The following is a 21,546-nucleotide window of genomic DNA, read 5'->3' as shown; positions in this document are numbered from 1 at the left end:
CGAGTGACTGTAATGGCCGCCGGAGGCTGCCTTATAAAAGGGGGGGTGGGGCTCCAGGGCTTACTGTAGCCTGAATGGCTACAATGTGCCTGCTGACTGTGATGCAGAGGGTCAAAGTTGACCCTCATAGTGCATTATGGGGCGAATCGAACTTCCGGAAAAGTTCGCCTGGCGCAAGCGAACGCGAACCCCCAATGTTCGCCTGGAACCGTTCGCCGGCGAACCGTTCGGTACACCTCTACTTAGGAGAAAAAGTTGATTGGCTCTGTCCCAATGTTTATTCAATTTAACTAGTATATGGTAGATTTAGTTCAATAGACACAGGTAGGGTTGATAATGGATTTGAACCTATAAGAATTGTACAACAATTGTATATATACTATCATGAAAACAGGTTCACAAAAGTTTGGTATTACACTATAAACAATACGAGTTGGAATTAAAAAGTAATAGACATCAAATCTTTAAAGAAGGGTTTTAAAAACTACCTAATTTCTTAGTTTAACCTCTTGAGGACTGCAGGGCTAAACCCCCCTAGTGACCAGGCAATTTTTAGTTTAAAAGGCCACTGCAGCTTTAAGGCCAAGCTGCAGGGCAGCACAAAATAGCACACGAGTGATTCCCCCCCCCCTTTTCTCCCCACCAACAGAGCTCTCTGTTGGTGGGGTCTGATCGCTCCCCCCATGTTTATTTTTGTTTTAATAAATATTATTGTTGCCTTTTTTAAAAAAAAAAACCCTCTTCCTTTAAACCCCTTCCCTCCCTCGCTCCCTCCCTCCCCACAGCCGGCCAATTACGGCGATCGGCTGTCATAGGCTTCTGCCTATGAGAGCCGATCGCTCTCTTGTCCCCCAGGGGGACAGCCGTGTCACACGGCTGTCCCCAGTGCAGCGCTGCTGCTGATCGCAGCGCTGCACAAAGTAAATAGACGGCGATCACGCCGTCTACTGGTCTCCCGAGCGGCTGAAGGCGGGGCGGAGCTCCGCCCCCCAAGCAGGAGATGCGCGCGCAGCCTGCGCGTGATCTCCTGCAAAACAGAGCCCCAGGACTTTACGCCAATTGGCGTTAGGCGGTCCTGGGGCTGCCGCCGCGGCCACGCCTACTGGCGTGACGCGGTCGGCAAGAGGTTAATGAAAACTTGATCTATAGAGACAGCTACCACTTTTTCACAAGATATTTGCCAGATTTGTATTGGTGGTGTGTTTTGTCTCACAGTGTGGGCAGAATTACATGCATGGTTCTGATCCATTTCTGTATCATGCCTGAAGAAGAAGTTTATCATTTTGAAAGCTTGCAAGGAAATATTGTGCAATTACTAATTAAAAATATTACATAGCCAACTTCAGTTGTTTTGTTTTTGGACAGTGTTTGCTGAAAGGTTTGGGTTAGAGTTTTATCATAGACAGGATTAAGATCAGGCCCGTTTCTACGGTCGGATGAGATGGGACATTGCCCTGGAAATGGCAGGGAAGGGCAGTGGGGAGGGATGCATGCAGAGGGAGCGATACACTTACTCATCTGCTCATATTCACAGGTACCGCATATTTACCTCTTGGTCCTGAGTACCATCTAATGGTAACAGCCCTGTGGAGTAGGTGGCACTGCAACCATTAGATGGGATGCAAAACCTGGAAGCTAATGTGGGATGTGTGGATGCAAGCAGATGTGTTAGTGTATTGCTCCCCGTGCCCCATGCATGTGCCCCCACCCCAGGCTACCTAACAAGGGGGTCTCTGGCTGCCTAAAGAGGTCTCTATGGCTACGTACAGGGGGTCTTTCAGGCTCCCTACAGGAAGAAGGGGCAGCTCTCTGGCTACCTAAAAGCGGGTCTCACTGGCTCCCTACATGGTGGACTCTCTGGCTACCTAAAGAGGATCTCCCTGGCTACCTAAATGGGGTTGTCACTGTCTTCCTACAAGAGGTCTCTCTGGCTACCTAAAGGGGTCTCCCTGGCTACCTAAATGGGGGTCTCACTGGTTCCCTACGTGGGGGGGAAGAAGTGGCTCCATGGCTACTTAAAGTGAACCTCCGGACTAAAAATCTACTCAGCAGAACTGAAAAGGCTTGGTGTTTCTTTAACAGTTTCACAGCATCAGAACTTTGTTTTTCTTACAAAAGCATAATTTTAGCTGCATTTTTAACTAAGCTCCACCCATCAAAGAAAACAGCCCGGGCTTTTTTTCCCTGATGCTGTGCAAAGCATGATGGGATTTCCTATGTTGTTATTCTCATTGCCTAGCAACTGGGAGGGGTGATCAGCACACAGGACAGTTGGAACTGTGTCTCATGCTCCCTGTCACCTCCTTTCATCCAAAAGGATAGCTGCCCTCATGAAATCAAACATTTGCCTGTTCTTTTAAAACAGAGTGGGTAAGAAATTATATTACCTATCTATTTTAATTAACATAACTAATGTAACTTAATGACAGTATGTTTGTTTAGGCTGAAGTTCCTCTTTAAAGTGGGGCTCTCTGGCTACCTAAAGGAAATTTCCCTGGTTACCTAAACAGGCATCTCACTGGCTCCCTATAGGGGTCTTAAAACAGGGGTGAAGGTGCACAGTCCATAAATGATAGTCTAATAAAGCAGTTGATCTTATAAACAGAGAGGTAATTTTACCTTACCAAAATTTGGATCAGACTATTGGAAAAAGGTCTGTTATTTGAGCACTATGTAAGTTGTGTAACTACCAGTACATTTACAGTGTGCATGGAATTTTGTTTGGTGAATATGGCTTAATGTATCAAATAGTAGAAATGTTTTTTTATTTCTCTTTTTGTGCACTTTGCCATTATTGTGGCTAGTTTTGTTTTTGTTTTTTTAAATGTATGTATGGGTTTCTAAAATGTATTTTTAATAAAAAAATTTTTTTTGATATATATATACAATATATTATGAATAATAAAAAGGCACTTGCTGAATCATTTACTTAATAGTAGGATGTTTTCCCTCAAAATAATATTTCAGAATGAATAGTAGTGACTTATTCCCTGTAGATGAATTTAATGATGATATTGTTTAAAAACTGTTCTATGCGACAGAAATATGTGTCACAGCTATAATGGCAATGCAGACACAGTGCTGTGGTTCTTATAATGCAGCATTTCATCTATATATACATGTGTATTATAAAGCATGCTTAACACAGCTCTATAATTTCCTGAGGGGTTTTCAGGAATCCTGTTTGTTTGTGCTGAGATGATTAATGGAAGCAAAATGTGAACACAACATATTTGCAATAGATGCCTACTGTAATAGAAATCACAGAATATAGCAGTGGTGGATAGATTTACATTCATTTAGCCCCTCATCACTAAAACTTGGTAGTTCCCAAAGCTGTGCAGTAAATTTGTGAATCATCCACATGTATTCCCAGCACTTAATGTACTCTTCAGCAATCTCCTATTCACATTACTAGTCACATAGGCTCTACAAAAAAGAATGAGCTTAAAATGGAACGTAATTCATACCAGCTCAAATAAAACAGAAACATGAATGCTGCATTAGCAGGCTTAAGGTACCCAGACACTTTTATAATACCCAGACAATATTTTATATTCATATTTATAATAAATTGACTAATTAAAATCTATTTATAACTAAGGCCCTCTCAACTTATTTCCATTTGTTTTTGGAGCAAGGGCAGGTATAGTACACAGCTAAAAGCCATATAGTTACACTGAGCAGTACAAAACAAAGTGGTGTAAAGCCTAGTTCACACTATAAAACGTGATCGCTAAGCCCTTAGCAATTTAGCAAAATGGTTTTCCGCGCAATTTTTGAAGGAATATGCATCTTTGCAAATTCCCTTAGAAAAAAATGGCTCCAAAAATGGTACAAGCAGCATGTTTTCAATTTTCTAAAAATCTAGATGCTGCTGTGAGAACACCCTCATAGGGCAACATTGCTGTAGTGCTTTGCAAGCAAGAAGAGCGCAATTGCTCAGAGTATGAACCAGCCCTCATTCTGATTGACATTCAATCTAATTCCTCCTCCTAGTTGTGCAAGGCAGTAAACACGTTCAAACTAGCGTCCAGGAAGAATCAACTATTTACTTGATTTACTTCTAATCTTATGGTATCTGGCTTGCAAATCCCACCTACTTGTAAAATAAATCTTCCATTAACCCCTACAGGTTTGCTACACCTCCTGGAAGTCATATCTTGGATCCTCCACCTTCTTCTGACTGTGCTCTGGTCTTTGCATTGGTGTGTATAATATTGTATGGGTATGTATGAGCCTGCTCATCTACTTCCCAAAACTTCAAAAACTGGGGGGAATTCTAGGGCTCAAAATGTAGTTATTTTTAAAGCTGAAATCCAGGTAAACATACTGTAAATATGCCAGTTAATGGTGTTTAGAGATGTCCCGAACGGTACCCGGCGAACTTCCAGGGGTTCGCGATCGCGGAGAACCGCACATTTTTTGGGAAGTTCGGTTCGCCCCCATAATGCACCATTAGGGTCAACTTTGACCCTCTACATCACAGTCAGCAGGCACATCGTAGCCAATCAGGCTACACTCCCTCCTGGAGCCATTCCCCCCTTATAAAAGGCAGGCATCAGCGGCCATTTTACTCACTCGTGTGCCTGCAGTAAATAGAGAAGGGACAGCTGCTGCAGACTCTCGTATGGAAAGATTAGTTAGGCTCTTGTAGGCTTCTTAGCTTGCTCCTTGCTGATTCTTATTGCTAAATTAGCACCCCACAACAGCTCTTTTGAGAGCTAATCTTGTTCTTGTGATCAATTTTTTTTTCTGTGTGTCCCACTGACACTTGTGTTGCATAGACAGCCTTGCTAATCAGGGCCGGCCTTAGGTTTCACAGCGCCCTGAGCGTAACCAGATTTTGGTGCCCCCCCCCCACATTCATCCTCTTCGCGTGTGAGTGCACCACACACATACACTAATGGGGGGGGGGATGGCGGGGGGATCTGCTGCCTAAATACACTAAAAGGGAATCTGCGACTGCAAGACTAGTAGCCTAAGCCTATATACACTAAAGGGGGGATCTGCCTACATATACAAGACCAGATCCCCCCCTTAGTGTATATGGGCTTAGGCTACTAGTCTTGCAGTCGCAGATCCCCTTATAGTGTATTTAAGCAGCAGATCCCCCCCCCTTAGTGTAAGTGTCCAGCTACAGATCCCCCCCAGTATAGGTTAGCCAGATGAGTGCCCACAGTATAGGTAGCCAGTATACTTGTCCCAGCTATAGGTTAGATAGGTAGGTGCCCCCAGTACAGGTTAGATAGGTAGCTGCCCCCAGTGTATAGGTTAGATAGGTAGGTACCTGCAATATTGGTTAGATAGGTAGCTGCCCCAGTATAGATTAGATAGGTAACTGCCCCCAGTATAGATTAGATAGGTAGCTGCCCCCAGTATAGATTAGATAGGTAGCTGCCCCCAGTATAGATTAGTTAGGTAGCTACCCCCAGTATAGGATAGATAGGTAGCTGCCCCCAGTATAGATTAGATAGGTAGGTGCCCCCAGTATAGGTTAGATAGGTAGGTGCCCCCAGTATAGGTTAGATAGGTAGCTGCCCCCAGTATAGATTAGATAGGTAGGTGCCCCAAGTATAGGTTAGATAGGTAGCTACCCCCAGTATAGGTTAGATAGGTAGCTGCCCCCAGTATAGATTAGATAGGTAGGTGCCCCCAGTATCGGTTAGATAGGTAGCTGCCCCCAGTATAGGTTAGATCGGTAGCTGCCCCCAGTATAGGTTAGATCGGTAGCTGCCCCCAGTATAGGTTAGATAGGTAGGTGCCCCCAGTATTGGCTAGATAGGTAGGTGCCCCCAGTGTAGATTAGATAGGTAGCTGCCCCCCAGTATAGGTTAGATAGGTAGGTTCCCCCAGTATTGGCTAGACAGGTAGGTGCCTCCAGTATAGATTAGATAGGTAGCTACCCCCAGTATAGGTTAGATAGGTAGGTGCCCCCAGTATTGGCTAGATAGGTAGGTGCCCCCAGTGTAGATTAGATAGGTAGGTGCCCCCAGTATAGATTAGATAGGTAGCTGCCCCCAGTATAGATTAGATAGGTAAGTGCCCCAAGTATAGGTTAGATAGGTAGCTACCCCCAGTATAGGTTAGATAGGTAGCTGCCCCCAGTATAGATTAGATAGGTAGGTGCCCCCAGTATCGGTTAGATAGGTAGCTGCCCCCAGTATCGGTTAGATAGGTAGCTGCCCCCAGTATAGGTTAGATCGGTAGCTGCCCCCAGTATAGGTTAGATCGGTAGCTGCCCCCAGTATAGGTTAGATAGGTAGGTGCCCCCAGTATTGGCTAGATAGGTAGGTGCCCCCAGTGTAGATTAGATAGGTAGCTGCCCCCCAGTATAGGTTAGATAGGTAGGTTCCCCCAGTATTGGCTAGACAGGTAGGTGCCTCCAGTATAGATTAGATAGGTAGCTACCCCCAGTATAGGTTAGATAGGTAGGTGCCCCCAGTATTGGCTAGATAGGTAGGTGCCCCCAGTGTAGATTAGATAGGTAGGTGCCCCCAGTATAGATTAGATAGGTAGCTGCCCCCCAGTATAGATTAGGTAGGTAGGTAGGTAACACCCCCCCCCCCTAGGTAGGTAGGTAGGTAGGTAGGTACCCCCCCCCCCCCCATAGAGGAGGGGGGAGCCGCGGGGAGGGCAGCCCGACCTCTCCCTCCCTTCCTCTCCGGGCACCCTCCGTGCTCCCCCCCTCCGATCCGATGCAGACTGCTAAGGGAACAACTCACCTTCCTGGTTCCGATCGCCGGCTCCTCTCACTTGCTGCTGGTCGCCTCTTCTACATAGCCGCTGATGCACAATAAACTTCCTGTTAAGCAGGAAGTTTATTGTGCATCAGCGGCTATGTACAAGAGGTGACCAGCAGCAAGTGAGAGGAGCCGGCGATCGGAACCAGGAAGGTGAGTTGTTCCCTTAGCAGTCTGCATCGGATTGGAGGGGGGGGGAGCACGGAGGGTGCCCGGAGAGGAAGGGAGGGAGAGGTCGGGCTGCCCTCCCCGCGGCTCCCCCCTCCATCACGGCGGCCACACGGGCATGTTTGCCCCATCACCCCCAGCAGCGCACCAGGGGGCGGAGCGAGACGGACCCAGCCGGGGCCCTGCAGTTGCGGCCAGGTCAGGTGGCACGAGCGCCCCCTGGAAGCCGGCGCCCTGAGCGATCGCACCGGTCGCTCAGGTCAAAGGCCGGCCCTGTTGCTAATTCATACTGTGTGTGTGCCACTGCCAGGCCCAGCACATTCAGTGACTACCTGTGTGTGTGACAGGTGCACATTGTAATACCCATCACTGCATATACCTACCTGTTGTTCACTGTGCACCCACCTACCTACGTGAGCGCATGCAGTGTCACTGTGCCTGTCCACTACCTGTCTGTGTGTGACAGGTGCACATTGTAATACCCATTACTGCATATACCTACCTACCTGTTGTTCACAGTGCACCCACCTAATCACTGCATATACCTACCTGTTGTGCTCAGTGCACCCACCTACCTACGTGAGTGCACACAGTGTGATATACCACTCCGTGCATACCTGTTAACTGCACCTGTGTGACTGCACATTGTATTAGTCAAGTCAGTGCATACCTTTCACTTCATCCCCCCCGATATGGACACAACGGACAAAACAGGCGGAGGTAGAGGCAAACCCAGAGGAAGGCCACCCGGCAGGTCTGTGCGAGGTCGTGTTGATGTGATTTTGTGCGGCCCTGGCCCAAAGTACAGTGCTCAGAAGAAGGCACATCGCATCAACTCCCAAGATTGTCAGGACGTGGTTGACTATTTAACACAGAACACCTCATCTTCCGCAGCCACCAGCGCTACTACAAGCACCACATCCATTGCATTTGACACTTTGCAGGAGTTAATTGGTGGAGAATTAACTGATTCACAGCCATTATTGTTACAACCAGATGAAGGCGCTAAGCAAGTTACACCACCTCATATGTCTGAGTTAGGCGGCGACATTATGGACGTAACGTGTGAAGATGATGAAGTACCTGGGGTTGGTGCAGTATATGAGGTGTCTGAGGCAAGCGAAGCTGGGCAGGATGATTATGATGATGACGATGATCCGGATCCCCCGTATGTTCCCAATAGAGGAGATGAACAGGGGGACAGTTCAGAGGGGGAGTCAGAGAGGAGTGGAGTTGAGTTCCTGAAAGAAGCAGGGGAAGCTCGTCGTCAGAAACAGCTGGTGGCAGTGTCCGGCGCCATGTATCGCCACCTATGTACAGCCAGCCAACATGCCCTTCAACGTCAGCTGCTGATGCCACCATAGTGCCATCACCCCAGGGGGGCTCAGCAGTTTGGAAATGTTTTAATGTGTTTGCCTCAGATCGGAGTAAAGCCATCTGTTCTCTCTGCTTCCAAAAATTGAGCCGTGGAAAGGCCAACACTCACGTAGGGACAAGTGCCTTACGAAGTCACATGGAGAAAAGGCACAAACTGCAATAAGAAGAGCACCTGTGCAAAAGCAGCACACAAAAGGAAAGCCACCCTCCTTCTCCTCTTCCTCCTTCAGGTGCAGCATCTTTAGCCGCTTTCTCCCTTGCACCTTCACAGCCACCCTCCTCCACTCCACCTCTGCCCTTGAGCGGTTCCTGCTCCTCTGCCCACAGCAGCCAGGTGTCCATGAAGGAAATCTTTGAGCGGAAGAAGCCAATTTCTGCCAGTCACCCCCTTGCCCGGCGTCTGACAGCTGGCGTGGCGGAACTGTTAGCTCGCCAGCTGTTACCATACAAGCTGTTGGACTCTGAGGCCTTCCATACATTTGTGGCCATTGGGACACCGCAGTGGAAGATACCAGGCCGCAATTATTTATCTAAAAAGGAGATACCCAAACTGTACCGTAAAGTGGAGAGGCAAGCGGTGTCATCTCTGGCACACAGCGTTGGGTCAAGGGTCTACCTGACCACGGATGCATGGTCTGCCAAGCATGGTCAGGGCCGCTACATTACTTACACAGCCCATTGGGTCAACCTGGTGACCGATGGCAAGCAGGGAATATGTGGCTGTGCAGCGGACCCACTTGTGACACCTCCACGGCTTGCAGGCAGGCCTACTGCCACCTCCTCTGCTATATCTTCTTCACTGTCATCTTCCTCCTCCTCCTTGGCTAAGTGGCAGTTCAACTCTACTGGTGCTGCGATCTCCTCTCCAGCTACACAGCCCCATCTCCCCAGGGCCTATGCTGCATGCCAGGTACGACGGTGTCACGCCATCTTAGTCATGTTTTGCCTCAAAGCGGAGAGTCACACTGGACCAGCTCTTCTGCCTGCTCTTAACAAACAGGTGGATCAATGGCTGACCCCGCACCAGCTGGAGATGGCAACGTGGTGTGTGACAATGGCAGCAATCTCCTTTCCGCTTTGAATTTGGGAAAGCTGACACATGTACCCTGCATGGCACATGTGCTCAATCTAGTCATTCAAAGATTTGTGTCAAAGTACCCAGGCTTAGGGAACGTCCTGAAGCAGGCCAGGAAGTTGTGTGGGCATTTCAGGCGGTCTTACACGGCCATGGCACGCTTTGCGGACATTCAGTGGAGAAACAACTTGCCGGTGAGACGCTTGATGTGTGATAGCCCGACTCGCTGGAATTCGACCCTGGTCATGTTCTCTCGCCTGCTAGAACAGTAAAAGGACACAATCTGGGGAGATGGGGATGTTCTGGCCCAACAACTGGACACTGATGCAAAATGCATGCAGGCTCATGCGGCCGTTTGAGGAGGTGACCAACCTGGTGAGTCGCAGTGAAAGCACCATCAGCAAATTGATCCCGTACGCTTACTTCCTGGAGAGTGCCATGCGTAGAGTGGTGGATCAAGCTGTGGAGGAGCGTGAAGAGGAACAGTTACGGCAGGAACAGTCATGGGAGCAATTTTCATCAGAATCAGATGTTTCCTCAACACCTGCGGCAGCACAGAGGAGGGAGGAGGAGGAGGAAGAGTCATGTGGGGAAGAGGAGTCAGACTCGGATGATGAGGAAGGTATTTCTTTGGAGGAGGAGGAGGCGGCAGAAGAAGAACAACCGCAGCAGGCGTCGCAGGGGGCTTGTGCTGTTCGAGGTTCCCGTGGTATTGTTCGTGGCTAGGGGGAGGAGGAGGACTTACCTGACGTCACTGAGGAAGAGCAAGAAGAGATGGATAGGACATCTGCATCCAACTTTGTGCAGATGGCGTCTTTCATGCTGTCCAGCCTGTTGAGGGACCCCCGTATAAAAAAACTCAAGGGGAATGAGATGTACTGGGTGGCAACGCTACTAGACCCTCGGTATAGGCACAAAGTGGCAGACATGTTACCAATTCACCAGAAGGCAAAAAGGATGCAGCACATGCAAAACAAGCTGGCAACTATGCTTTACAATGCGTTTAAGGGTGATGTCACAGCACAACGCTATAAAGGTACCACTGCCAGTAATCCTTCTCACATGTCCACGCAGGCAAGGACAGGATGCTCCGGCAATCTCATGGTGATGTCGGACATGCGGACATTCTTTAGTCCAATGCCTCACCTTAGCACTTCCGGATCCACCCTCCACCAACGCCTGGACCGGCAGGCAGCCGACTACCTGGCCTTAAGTCTGGATGTAGACACTGTGAGTAGCGATGAACCCTTGGACTACTGGGTGTGCAGGCTTGACCTGTGGCCAGAGCTGTCCCAATTTGCCATCCAACTTCTGTCTTGCCCTGCCTCAAGTGTCCTGTCAGAAAGGACCTTCAGCACAGCTGGAGGCATTGTCACTGAGAAGAGAAGTCGTCTAAGTCACAAAAGTGTTCAGTACCTCACCTTTATCAAAATGAATGAGGCATGGATCCCGAAGGGCTACTGCTCGCCCGAAGAGTAAGTCAGTCCCCACACACAGCATCACTGCCTGCACGCCGTGTGACTGGCTGCCTGCCCCAAAACTGGCACACAGCGTTGGGTTAAGGGACCATCTGACCACGCGGTCTGCAAAGCACGGTCAGGCCTGCCTGAAGACTAAGTCAGTCCCCACACACAGCATCTCTGCCTGCATGCCGTGTGACTGCCTGCCCCAAGACTAAGTCACTCCCCACACAGCATCTCTGCCCGCAGGCTGCTTGACTGCCTTCTCCGCCACCACCAGCAGGGTCCAGGACTCCAGGCGGATTCCTGAATTTTTAAGGCCGCTGCTAGCAGTGGCCGCTATAATACTTTTTCTGGTACGTGTACATGCCTGCCTAATTTTTCTGGCTGCACTGCATCTGCAACAACAAAACAAAAGGCATATACATGTGCCCATTCCCCTTCGTGATCATCACCTTGCCGAGGTGAAGGGACTTGCGTACCACAATGAAGCAATGACCACCGGCTATATGAGTGTCTCAGGGGATGGCACACCAAAGATAATAAGGTTGTTGCTTCATTGTGGATAGACCAAATTTGATCAGCTGGATAGTCACTGTTGTTCTATCATTGAGCTACCACAGCCCGGCAACCATATGGGCTTGAAAACCGCCACGGCTTGCACTCTGGCCATGGCGCGCACCAGTCCAGCACAGCCGTCACTACGCAAACAGCTGTTTGCAGTGCGTTACACAGTGAGTTTGGTGTGCCACTACCTGATTTACGTACTGTATACGCATGCAAGATGTTTTAAAGCACTTTAGGCCTGCAATTTAGCATTCAATGTGATTTCTCTACTTAAAACGCTGCTTTGCATCCAATCCGTATTTTTCCCGGGACTTTTGGCGTGTATCCCACTCTGCCATGCCCCCCTCCAGGTGTTAGACCCCTTGAAACATCTTTTCCATCACTTTTGTGGCCAACATAAATTTTTCTAGTTTTCAAAGTTCGCCTCCCTATTGAAGTCTATTGCAGTTCGCGAAAGTTTTCGCGAACCGAACTTTCGCGGTAGGTTCGCGAACCTAAAATTGGAGGTTCAGGCCATCTCTAATGGTGTTGCCCAGCAGTAAATAACCGTATATCTTATAAAAATACATTAAAGACTGCATCCTTTAACTTCCTGTGCAGCAGCTGTTTGTCTAGGAAAGGAGAAAGTAGCATTAGGGAATATTCACATTATGCCAATAGCACAACTCATGTTGTGTACAAAATTAAGTTTGCTGCTTCCATAAAGAGCCTTAAGCAAATAGACTTAAAGCAGATCCGAGATAAAAAAAAATAAACTATAACAAGTAACTTGTCTACATATCTTAGCTAAAGTTTAGATAGTTTACACAGAGAATCTATCTGCAAACAGCTTCAACAGTTTATGGTTATTTATTCCTGTGATACAATGAGAGCGGCCATTTTCTGCTTGTCACATTACACACAGGCAAGCTGATCTGCATCTCCAGCCCCCAGCCTGTGAAAACTTCCCTCCCCTCTCCTCCTCCCTCCTCACCTCTGCCTCTGAAATCTCTGGCTAGTAATCTCCTCCTCCTGGCCAGACTGAGCTCCCATAATGCCTTGCTACTAAGGCTCAGAGTGCCAAGGCACTCTGGAGAAGCTGTGGGTGAAGCTTGTTTAGTTTATAGGGAATTAGAGTATTAAAACAAAACCAAAAAAAGTAATTGGCTTGATGAATACCCTATAAACTATGCATATAAACTGTTGTATGCATAGATAGCAATGCTGGTCTTATCTGTTAAGTCAATCTCTTAAAGTTAAAGTGGACCTGAACTCTTGCACAGGACAGAAGGAAAGCATAGAGAAATGCACCCTGCATGTGTTTAGAGTTTAGCCTGTTTAATTCACCCTCATTTGTGTCTAATCACAAGTGTTAATTTGATCTCTCCCCTGTGTCACATGACTGACATGGCAGAGATGGCAGATAAGCCTGTTTGAAAGCACAGGATGTTAACAATATGTCTGCCTCCATGAATCAGGAAGTAGGAACAGTGCAGATGTATTTTAGGATTTGTATCAGCTGAAGCAAAGACATTTTTTTTCTGTTTAAAGGTTATTAAGTTGATGTGTATCTTTTAGAGCAGAGAGGACATTCTGAGTACAGGTCTGCTTTAACAAAAAAAAAAATGTTTTGCAGAGCCTGAAATACTGCTGAAGCCTGTCAGTAACTAGTGGTCTGTAGCAGGGACAGCTGTTTCTCTTTTGCTAACACTGTGGTCTGGCTCCCATTTACCTGTGTTGGGATGCTCATTCATCCTAATACAAATGAATGGGAGCTAAGCTGTGCTGAAACCAGGTGGTGGCCAGCCAATGTCATTGCTGCATAACGCTGGCTCCCAACAGATTTCCCCAATCAACAGATTTTTTCCACAATGGACGCATAATGTAGCAGCTGAAACATGCTTTAATATACTTGTTAGGAGGTTTTTATGCACAACCTATTAATTATCTTGCATGCATTTATTTTCCTTGGCAGGTGCAAAAAAAGTCTTGTATGCTCGCCTCTTTTCTATAATTGGCAAAAGCCCATTAGATCTCCAACAGCATCTATACCACAAAGACAAATAAAACAGAATATTACCTGCCGACACCACAGTTTTCGAAAAATTTGCAGATATGCCAGAATCATCAGGCATAACGGAACCATATACGTTATAAAGAAGAAACAGATGTGATATACTTTGGAGTAAATGTCACCTGAGGTAAAAAACCAAGTAAAACATAAATAACTGTATGGAAGACAAACTACATTATATGCACATTTTAGTTGTCTAACAGTCACAATAAAAAGTATAATTGATAAATGTTATTTCTATTCAATGTCTAATTCAATAATCTCTAACACAATACAGACAGTCTCCTACTTACAAACAGGTTACATCCTGGGAGTTTGTTTGTAAGTTAAATTTATTTGTAAGTTGAGTCATGTGTTACACAGTGCTGCCCATAATTATTCATACCCCTGGCAAATTTTAAATTAGAGTTACTTTTATTCAACCAGCTAGTAATTTTTTGATGGGAAATGACATAGGTGTCTCCCAAAAGATAATAAGACGATGTACAAGAGGCAATATTGTGGGAAAAAAACATTTCTCAGCTTTTATTTACATTTGAGAAAAAAGTGTCCAGTCCAAATGATTCATACCCTTCTCAATATTCAATAGAAAAGCCTTGAGTGACTATTACAGCAATCAAACACTTCCTATAATTGCAGACCAGCTTTTTTGCATGTCTCCATGGGTATTTTAGCCCATTCATCTTCAGCACTGAGCTCCAAATCTTGCTGTGTGTTTTGGGTCAATTGTCATGCTGAAATGTGCACTGGTGCCCAAGGCTAAGTTTCTCTACAGACTCCCTGATGTTGTCATTGAAAACCTTAATGTATTGCTCTTCTTCATGGAGCCATTTACTGTGATTAGGTTCCCTGGTCCATTGGCTGAAAAATACCCCCAAAGCATTAGGTTCCCACCACCATGTTTGACAGTGGGGATGGTGTTCTTTGGGTTGAAGGCTTCTCCTTTTTTACGCCAAATGAAGGAAACATCATTGTTACCAAACAATTTAATTTTTGTTTCATCTGACCGTAATGCTGGGAATACACGGGCCGACCCGGTGGCTCGATTAGCTGCCGGATCGACCCCCGCGCGCCCCCTGCCGCCGTCCGGATCGATTCCCGCTCGTCCCCGCGGGCGCTTGCTTTTCTTCCGCTCGATTCCCCGCTATTGTCCGCCAGCGGGGATCGAGCTGGGAATCTATCCGGCGGGTTGTCGGACCTGTTGGATATTATCAATCGAGCCATCAGCGGCTCGACTGATAAGCCTTGTTTAAAAGGAAATAAATACATCAGTCTCTCTATATCCCTCTGACTACGTGTGTGCTTCAGAGTTAAAAAAAAAAAATACTTATTTTGCATGGCCCATATAAAGAAAGCCATGCTGTTTTTTTCCAGTTCAGGTAAGAATCTGTTTTCATACATGCAAGAGAGAGCATTGACATTTTCCTAGGAGGGTGCTTCAAACAATCTTTTCTGCAGATAGATGTAATTGCTCTCCATCACAAAATAATATTTGGCACTATAAACACAATGTTTCTGCTGGCTGTCCTGGTGTTTTATTGACTGCGGTATAGAAACACAAACATTTCTCTTAAACTATACTTAAGAGAATGGCAGAATTGCTGGACACCTGCAAAGCAAATCAAATAGATATCACACCTCAGCAAATGGTGACATATTAAGACATTGGATAAAAGAATATAAAAACACAAGCTTCCCGGAAAACTTAAAGGTCTTGTTTCAATTTAAAAAGCATACCAAATGAAAAACCTGAACATCGCCGCTAAAATTTCAGGGGCAGGTGTGCAGTGAGTCTGAGTAAAACAGAATGCAATACATTACATGCAATGCATTACGCTCGACTCATACTTCATGTCTGTAATTCTGCATAACAAAGTTTGGTGCATACACCTCTTTGTGTCATTGGCTCTTATTCAATTGCCTTTTTATCCTAAACGTGACCATACGCCAGATGAAGTATGGGCAGTCTACAACAACCATGGGACAGATCTCTTTCTGATCAGAGAGAAATCTGTTGCCTGCCTGTGCACTAAAGACTGATCCCAATCAGCAATCTGCCTGGCGACGCGACCTCCGCCACCCCCAGTGTTACATGTCAGACACCATTACCGCTGTGCAACCGATTGTCTAATCAATGCATCCAACAGAATTTGACCCAAAAGCGATCAAATCATTGATTATGTGGACGAGTTGTTGCAGCTATTTGCAACCAATTCAATAAAATTATCAAATTGGATCATCGATTGGCCCGCAATATTGCTAGATGTTTGGCCAGCTGAAGTTTTCACCTAGGTGATATTTTCACACCTAATCAATTGTTTTAAGCTACCACCGAGCTAGAAAATACTCAGAATAATGTTGACGGCACTGCTTCACCTGCAGGTGAAACTCAAAAAATTTGATTATTCAAGAATTATTTCACCAATTCAACTTAAAAGGTGAAACTAGTAATAGCGATGCTCTTCTGAGTAGTTATGAGTGCATAGCTACTAAGGATCAAAATGTAAATTAAACAGCTGTGACCACGGAAGATGAGGAGTTAACTTATCCATGCGTCAGTCAGAACATACGCATTGCATTTGCATCGCAAGTCACATTCCATGACACTCCCATGCTTCCTCCTCCAAGTCTGAAGGAGGAAGCTTGGGAGTGATGTGGTATGCGACATGGGCTGAAATGGATTGCATAGGATCCGACAGATGCATGAGTAATTTAACTCCCTGTCTCCCACGGTCACAGCTGTTAACTTATATTTCGAATTTGAGTAGTTACGTAGCTACTCGAAAGAGCACTACTAAAAACTAATATATGAAATAGACTAATTACAAAAGGAGTCACGCTGGATTTTCGAACTGGAGGCTACCAGGCCCCCTGGTCTGAACGAGCATACTAGTTATGCTTCGTTTTTACCACTCTGATGGGCTTGTGGGATCTATAGCTGATCTGGTATCTGTGGCATGCTTGGCCGACCCCGTGGATGGGGGGTTTTCCTACCGCACATCGCCAGACATCTAGATGTGTGATCGCTGTATAGGTATTTGCCATATTATGGGCTGATGTTTGCCCTTATACCAGAAATGTTTAAATACGCGACTTATGTTAATATGAGCCGCGATTTATGTTGAGCTCCTGGGTATTTGAATCAATATAGACAGGACCCTTTCCATTGTCACTATGTAATGTGTTTAGTTACTATGTTATTGTAAAACCTGAGATTCAATGTTCTATATGCTGCATTTGGGAGGATCTGAGATTTGTTTACCTGATGCCGCCCCTGTGCTGTTTCCCTTCCTGGTCTGGCGTGGGCTGGTGTTGCGCTTGTCCTCGCCCGCCCCCTCCGGCGGCATGTCTGGGCATGGGGGCGGGGCTTGGCGGACGCGCCGTGTTGGTTGCTTAGCGACTTTCGCGTGGTGTCTGCCTGCCCCGCCCCGTCGCCCGGCGGGTGTTCGGGCGGGTGGGCGGTGCCGTGCTGACGCTTCGGGTAGATGATTGGTGCCTGCCCGTGGTGTCGGCCGGCTCCGCCCTCCCGCCCGGCACTGGCCGCCGGTGGGGGCGGGCGTGGCTTGGCCTCTCTGCCCTTGCCGGGACCTCGGGGGGAATAAATAGGAGGCGACACAGGAAGTGTCATACCTCCAGAGGAAGCCGGAAGTCCGGCGAAACCGTCGAGGACGCATGTGCTGCGTCCCGGCCTCCCCGCACCACGCACCTGTGATTTGCCTGGCCAATGGCCGTACATCTGGGCATCTAGTTCACCCGGCAGCCTCATCCAGCATCCACTAGCCCCAGCCGAAGACCAGCCTGCAATGATTATCCAGCCACAGAGTATTGGGGCCATCCGGCGGGCAACTTCTGGTTGATCCCAGAGAGGAACTACAGTATATGTAAGAACAATCCATGTTGCTTAAGGCTTGCTTGCTCTCTTCTTTTTGTGCTGCTGCTGCTGCCAAACGGATTCTACTGTGCTGGTGGCCTGCTTGCTGTATTGCTTGTGCTGCATTAACTTGATTGAACTGTGCTGAGGCAATGAGAATTACATGCATTACCCTATGAGGGAGAATCTGTACGCATGGATGTCTATCTCTGCTGCTTGAACCAGAGGCTTATGCTATTGTGGCTTACTACTCTTGTTGGATTTCCTTGCCTTACCTTTCTCTATTGGATAAGATGACCCTGGCCTATACATCTGCTGACTTAATGTCCCTATCTGTGGCTTATACACTAGGAATATATGAATCAATCTACCATCATTTGAAGATATTGCATCATTATTGAACTGTCCGCTTGTCCCATAATTGGAACTTTCATATATTTTCCGAGAGGATTTGGTCCCCCCTTTTTTGGTATCACGATTTAATATTAATGTGAGGACCAGATGAGATTATCCAATGACCGGACATTAGGAGTCTGAGCCCAGACGGATACACTGGTGTTTGAATTTTTGCAGTGGGGCAGGTGCACATGCTTCACTTCATCTTTTTGATTACAGGTCAAGTAGGGGCTAGCTATTGGATGAGGGTAATTGAAGGCTGTAGGGGAAGGGCTTGTCAGGTGGGGTGGGTGCTTCTTTGGGGAGGCTCGGGAGGCTCACATTTTTAAATTGTTTTTGATACAGTGATTAATAAAAGTTTTTGTAGATATTTTCTTAAAAATAGTCTGAGCAGTTTTTGTTTGATTTGGACCATACCCACCCATATATATCTCACAGTGTTTGATGTAATATATGAAATAGACTAATTACATGCAAAGCCAGATATTTAAGCCTTTGTTTTAATTTTTATGATTTTGACTTACAGGTTATAAAAACTTAAAATTCTCAGACCATTATAATATTCTAGTTTTAAAGTGTCAGACTCAGCTAATGAATCCACAACACCTGCACAGGGTTCTTATTTCATATATTAGATTCACCTTGAAATAAATTGACTTTTACACGATATTCAAATTTTTTGAGTTTCACCTGTACTTTTTGGTACTTTTTTTCAGTTGCTGAAAAGTTATTTTAAACAGAAGGTGAAAAATGATCTTCTTTGAGAAAACTGAGGAGAACAAGTACTGTAAATGAAGGCCCTTGAGTACTACCCTCTTTCGCTGAAATTAAGACATCACCTGAAAGTAAGCCCTAGTAGGAATTTTAAGCATGGTCAAATTATAAGCCCTACACTGAAAGTAAGCCCTAGTGGCAGTAAGGGGGAAACATATGGAAATTTTATTACAGGAGCCCATAGTCTTGTGGGCAAGTAGACATGGGACACGCGACACAGGTACAGAGGGGAACACCAGGGGGCAGTAAAGGTACAAAGGGGAAAAAGAGGCACACAGGAGGTGTACCCAGCAAAGGAAAAGGTGTCACAGTGTCCCCACTGTCAGGAGGACACACAGCACAGGAACTTGTGTGTTCATAGAAATATAAGACATCCCCTGAAAATAAGCCCTAGCACAAGTTTTGGTGCAAAAATTTATATAAGACACTGTCTTATTTTCGGGGAAAGACGGTATTTGTAAGAACACCATTGTCAAGCATTTCTTGTACTGCACACCATACGTATGTACTTACAGGGCCGGATTTGTACTTTTCACCACCCAAGGCCCACTTTCCCTGACCACCCCCCCGCCTCCAACTAACAACATCCTAACTACCCCCTCAGTGCTGCATACACAGGAATGTACTCTGTCTTCGTCCTCCACCCCCCTCCATAGCAAAAACATTGATTGCCTGAAGGCTACTGATGCCTCTGTGCAACATCAGTTCCCATATTGTTGCCTGAGAGATCATTTCGTGATTCCCAATGGGTAACAATTATTGCATGTTGGAAACTCCAGGAATATACAGAGGTCTCCCACTAAGGCATTATCTATATATAAAAAATATCTAAGGTAAGTTTTTATATATAAATAATGCGCAGAAGCCCGCAAATTTCTGGCAGAACGGTGGGGCATAGCAGTAGAACAAAGGGGCTGAAGAGGACGGCGAGGGAGGCCACTGTGCTCATGGGGTTTAAGGAGGCCCCAGGTAAGTATAAATAGGAGCTAATGTAACAAACCATCTCAGGTACACTTTAAAGTGTACCTGAGACAAAATAACCTCAAGGACTTATACTTACTTGGGGATTCTTCCAAGCCCCTGTAGTCAGTTAACTCTCTTGCTGTCCTCCCACCTCCTTCAGTATTGCTGCTGTCAGGCCCCTACACTTGGCTATGGCACAGGCCACTGGGCATTCACAGTCCTGGCCATGCACAACCTCTGATTGTGCTCCTGTTGCCAGGAGAGAACTGTGCACAGGCAGTTCATATAGATGGTAGCTACATTTGCACAGAACACTTCCGGTTATGTGATCCTGATAGGGGTGCACACAGCTGGGACCACGACTGTGCCATGGCCCCCAACCCAGGTGGATTGCCCACCCCACTGCGGGAGAACAGAGAAGACCGACATAGAGGGACCTAGGGGGCTAAACGATGCCCCAGGTAAGCATAGAACCTTGTGGTCATTTGTTCCAGATTTTCTTTAACCTCCCTGGCGGTACAATAAATCCGCCAGGGGGCAGCCCAGCACTTTAAAACATTTTTTTTTTAAAGCATGTAGCTAGCCTAGCGCTAGCTACATGCTTCCCCCCTCCCTTCGCTATCCCTCCCACCCCTCCGATCGCCGTTCTGAACGGGATTCCCTGTATGGGCATCCCCGTCGCCATGGCGATGATCGCGATGATGTCACCGACGTCGTGACGTCAGCGGGTATTCCGATCCACCCCTCAGCGCTGCCTGGCACTGATTGGCCAGGCAGCGAAAGGGGTCTGGGGGGGGCGCGGTGCGGTGGATAGCAGCGAATTGGCGGGTAGCGGCAGCGATCGTTATGCACACGCAGCTAGCAAAGTGCTAGCTGCGTGTAGCAGAAAAAAATTATGTAAGTCGGCCCAGCAGGGCCTGAGCGGCACCCTCCGGCGGCTTACCCCATGTCCAGCACGGGGTTACCGCTAAGGAGGTTAAAGGTTGGCTGTATCCTGTGTTTGGCAATGCTCATTTACAACACAGGCAGGGGAAACACACCTTTAAATCACCTTACCAAAGGCTGTGCTTTCTTCTTCATCCACATACTTTATCAACACTGTCAGCACCAGCAGCACAGATGCAAAACCTTTGACCTCATCTGACCTGCTGTAAAATGCCCAGACTTCTGAGCAACTTGATTTAGCAGAGACAACTTGTTAATTAGTAGAGGGAAGAGAGATATGTAAAGCATGGTTAACTAACTAGGCACAGGGGAGTCTGTCCTGTGCCTTGCGGAGGAGCGGAAGCAGGAGATCGTCAGAAGACACACAGGCAGCAGGTATTCCTTTTCTTTTTGGCTCCTGTGCTGTGCAAAGACAGCTGAGTGGGAGATGTCTGTAAAGATGGTGGAGCTGGAGACATGCTGTTAGAGCAGGCTAAGCTGCAATGACCTTGCAGCCGCTGCCTGCTGTTACCATAGATGCTGCTCTGCTCCCTCTCTATCCTAGTTCCCCAATTCACTGACTTTCCAGCTGCCCAATGCACTTGCTTGCACACACACACAGCAGTTTTCAGTGTGTGCAGCACATGAGGTGACTTTGGACAGACTGGGGCGACATGTGGAATAGTGTGGATAGCTCTCAACTCGCAGCGCCCTTTGCATTTCCCCACCCTAGTCCCGGGCTTTGGGGGCCTGCCCAGAAATCCAGCCCTGTGTACTTATGAAAAAGAAAACACTCTGTCTTAACCACTGCGCCCAAACGACCACAATAAGGCCATCGGCGGCGGCGGGCGTGGTTATGCGGCGATAGCGTCATTCGCGACGCGATCAGCCGCCAGCAGTCAGGCTCCGCCCCCTCGTGCTGTAACCCGCCGGCCGATCGCAAGCGCCGGCGGGTTACTAGCTGCACGATCGCCGGTAACTAAGTGTATAATAGGCTTTGTAATGTATACAAAGCCTATTATACAGGCTGCCTCCTGCCCTGGTGGTCCCAGTGATCAAGGGACTACCAGGGCAGGCTGCAGCCACCCTATGTCGCACCCAATCACACTGATTTCCCCCCCCCTGCCCTCTGATCGACCACAGCACCCCTCAGACCCCCCCTGCCCACCCCCCAG

General features: G+C 47.1%; 1 protein-coding gene across 1 annotated transcript in view; it reads right to left on the bottom strand.

The window, feature by feature from the left end:
* Window positions 1-21,546, bottom strand: part of HCRTR2 (hypocretin receptor 2) — a 103,267-nt gene that overhangs the window by 19,157 nt on the left and 62,564 nt on the right. Inside the window, exon 4 of the mRNA XM_068279364.1 lies at window positions 13,450-13,565. Coding sequence (XP_068135465.1) covers window positions 13,450-13,565 — 116 coding nt within the window. The remainder of the gene's footprint in view (window positions 1-13,449; window positions 13,566-21,546) is intronic.

The sequence above is a fragment of the Hyperolius riggenbachi genome, chromosome 4 (assembly GCF_040937935.1).
Source record: "Hyperolius riggenbachi isolate aHypRig1 chromosome 4, aHypRig1.pri, whole genome shotgun sequence".
NCBI classification, from domain to species: domain Eukaryota; kingdom Metazoa; phylum Chordata; class Amphibia; order Anura; family Hyperoliidae; genus Hyperolius; species Hyperolius riggenbachi.
The sequence above is the reverse complement of the archived record's forward strand: the minus strand, read 5'-3'. Positions and strand labels throughout refer to the sequence as shown.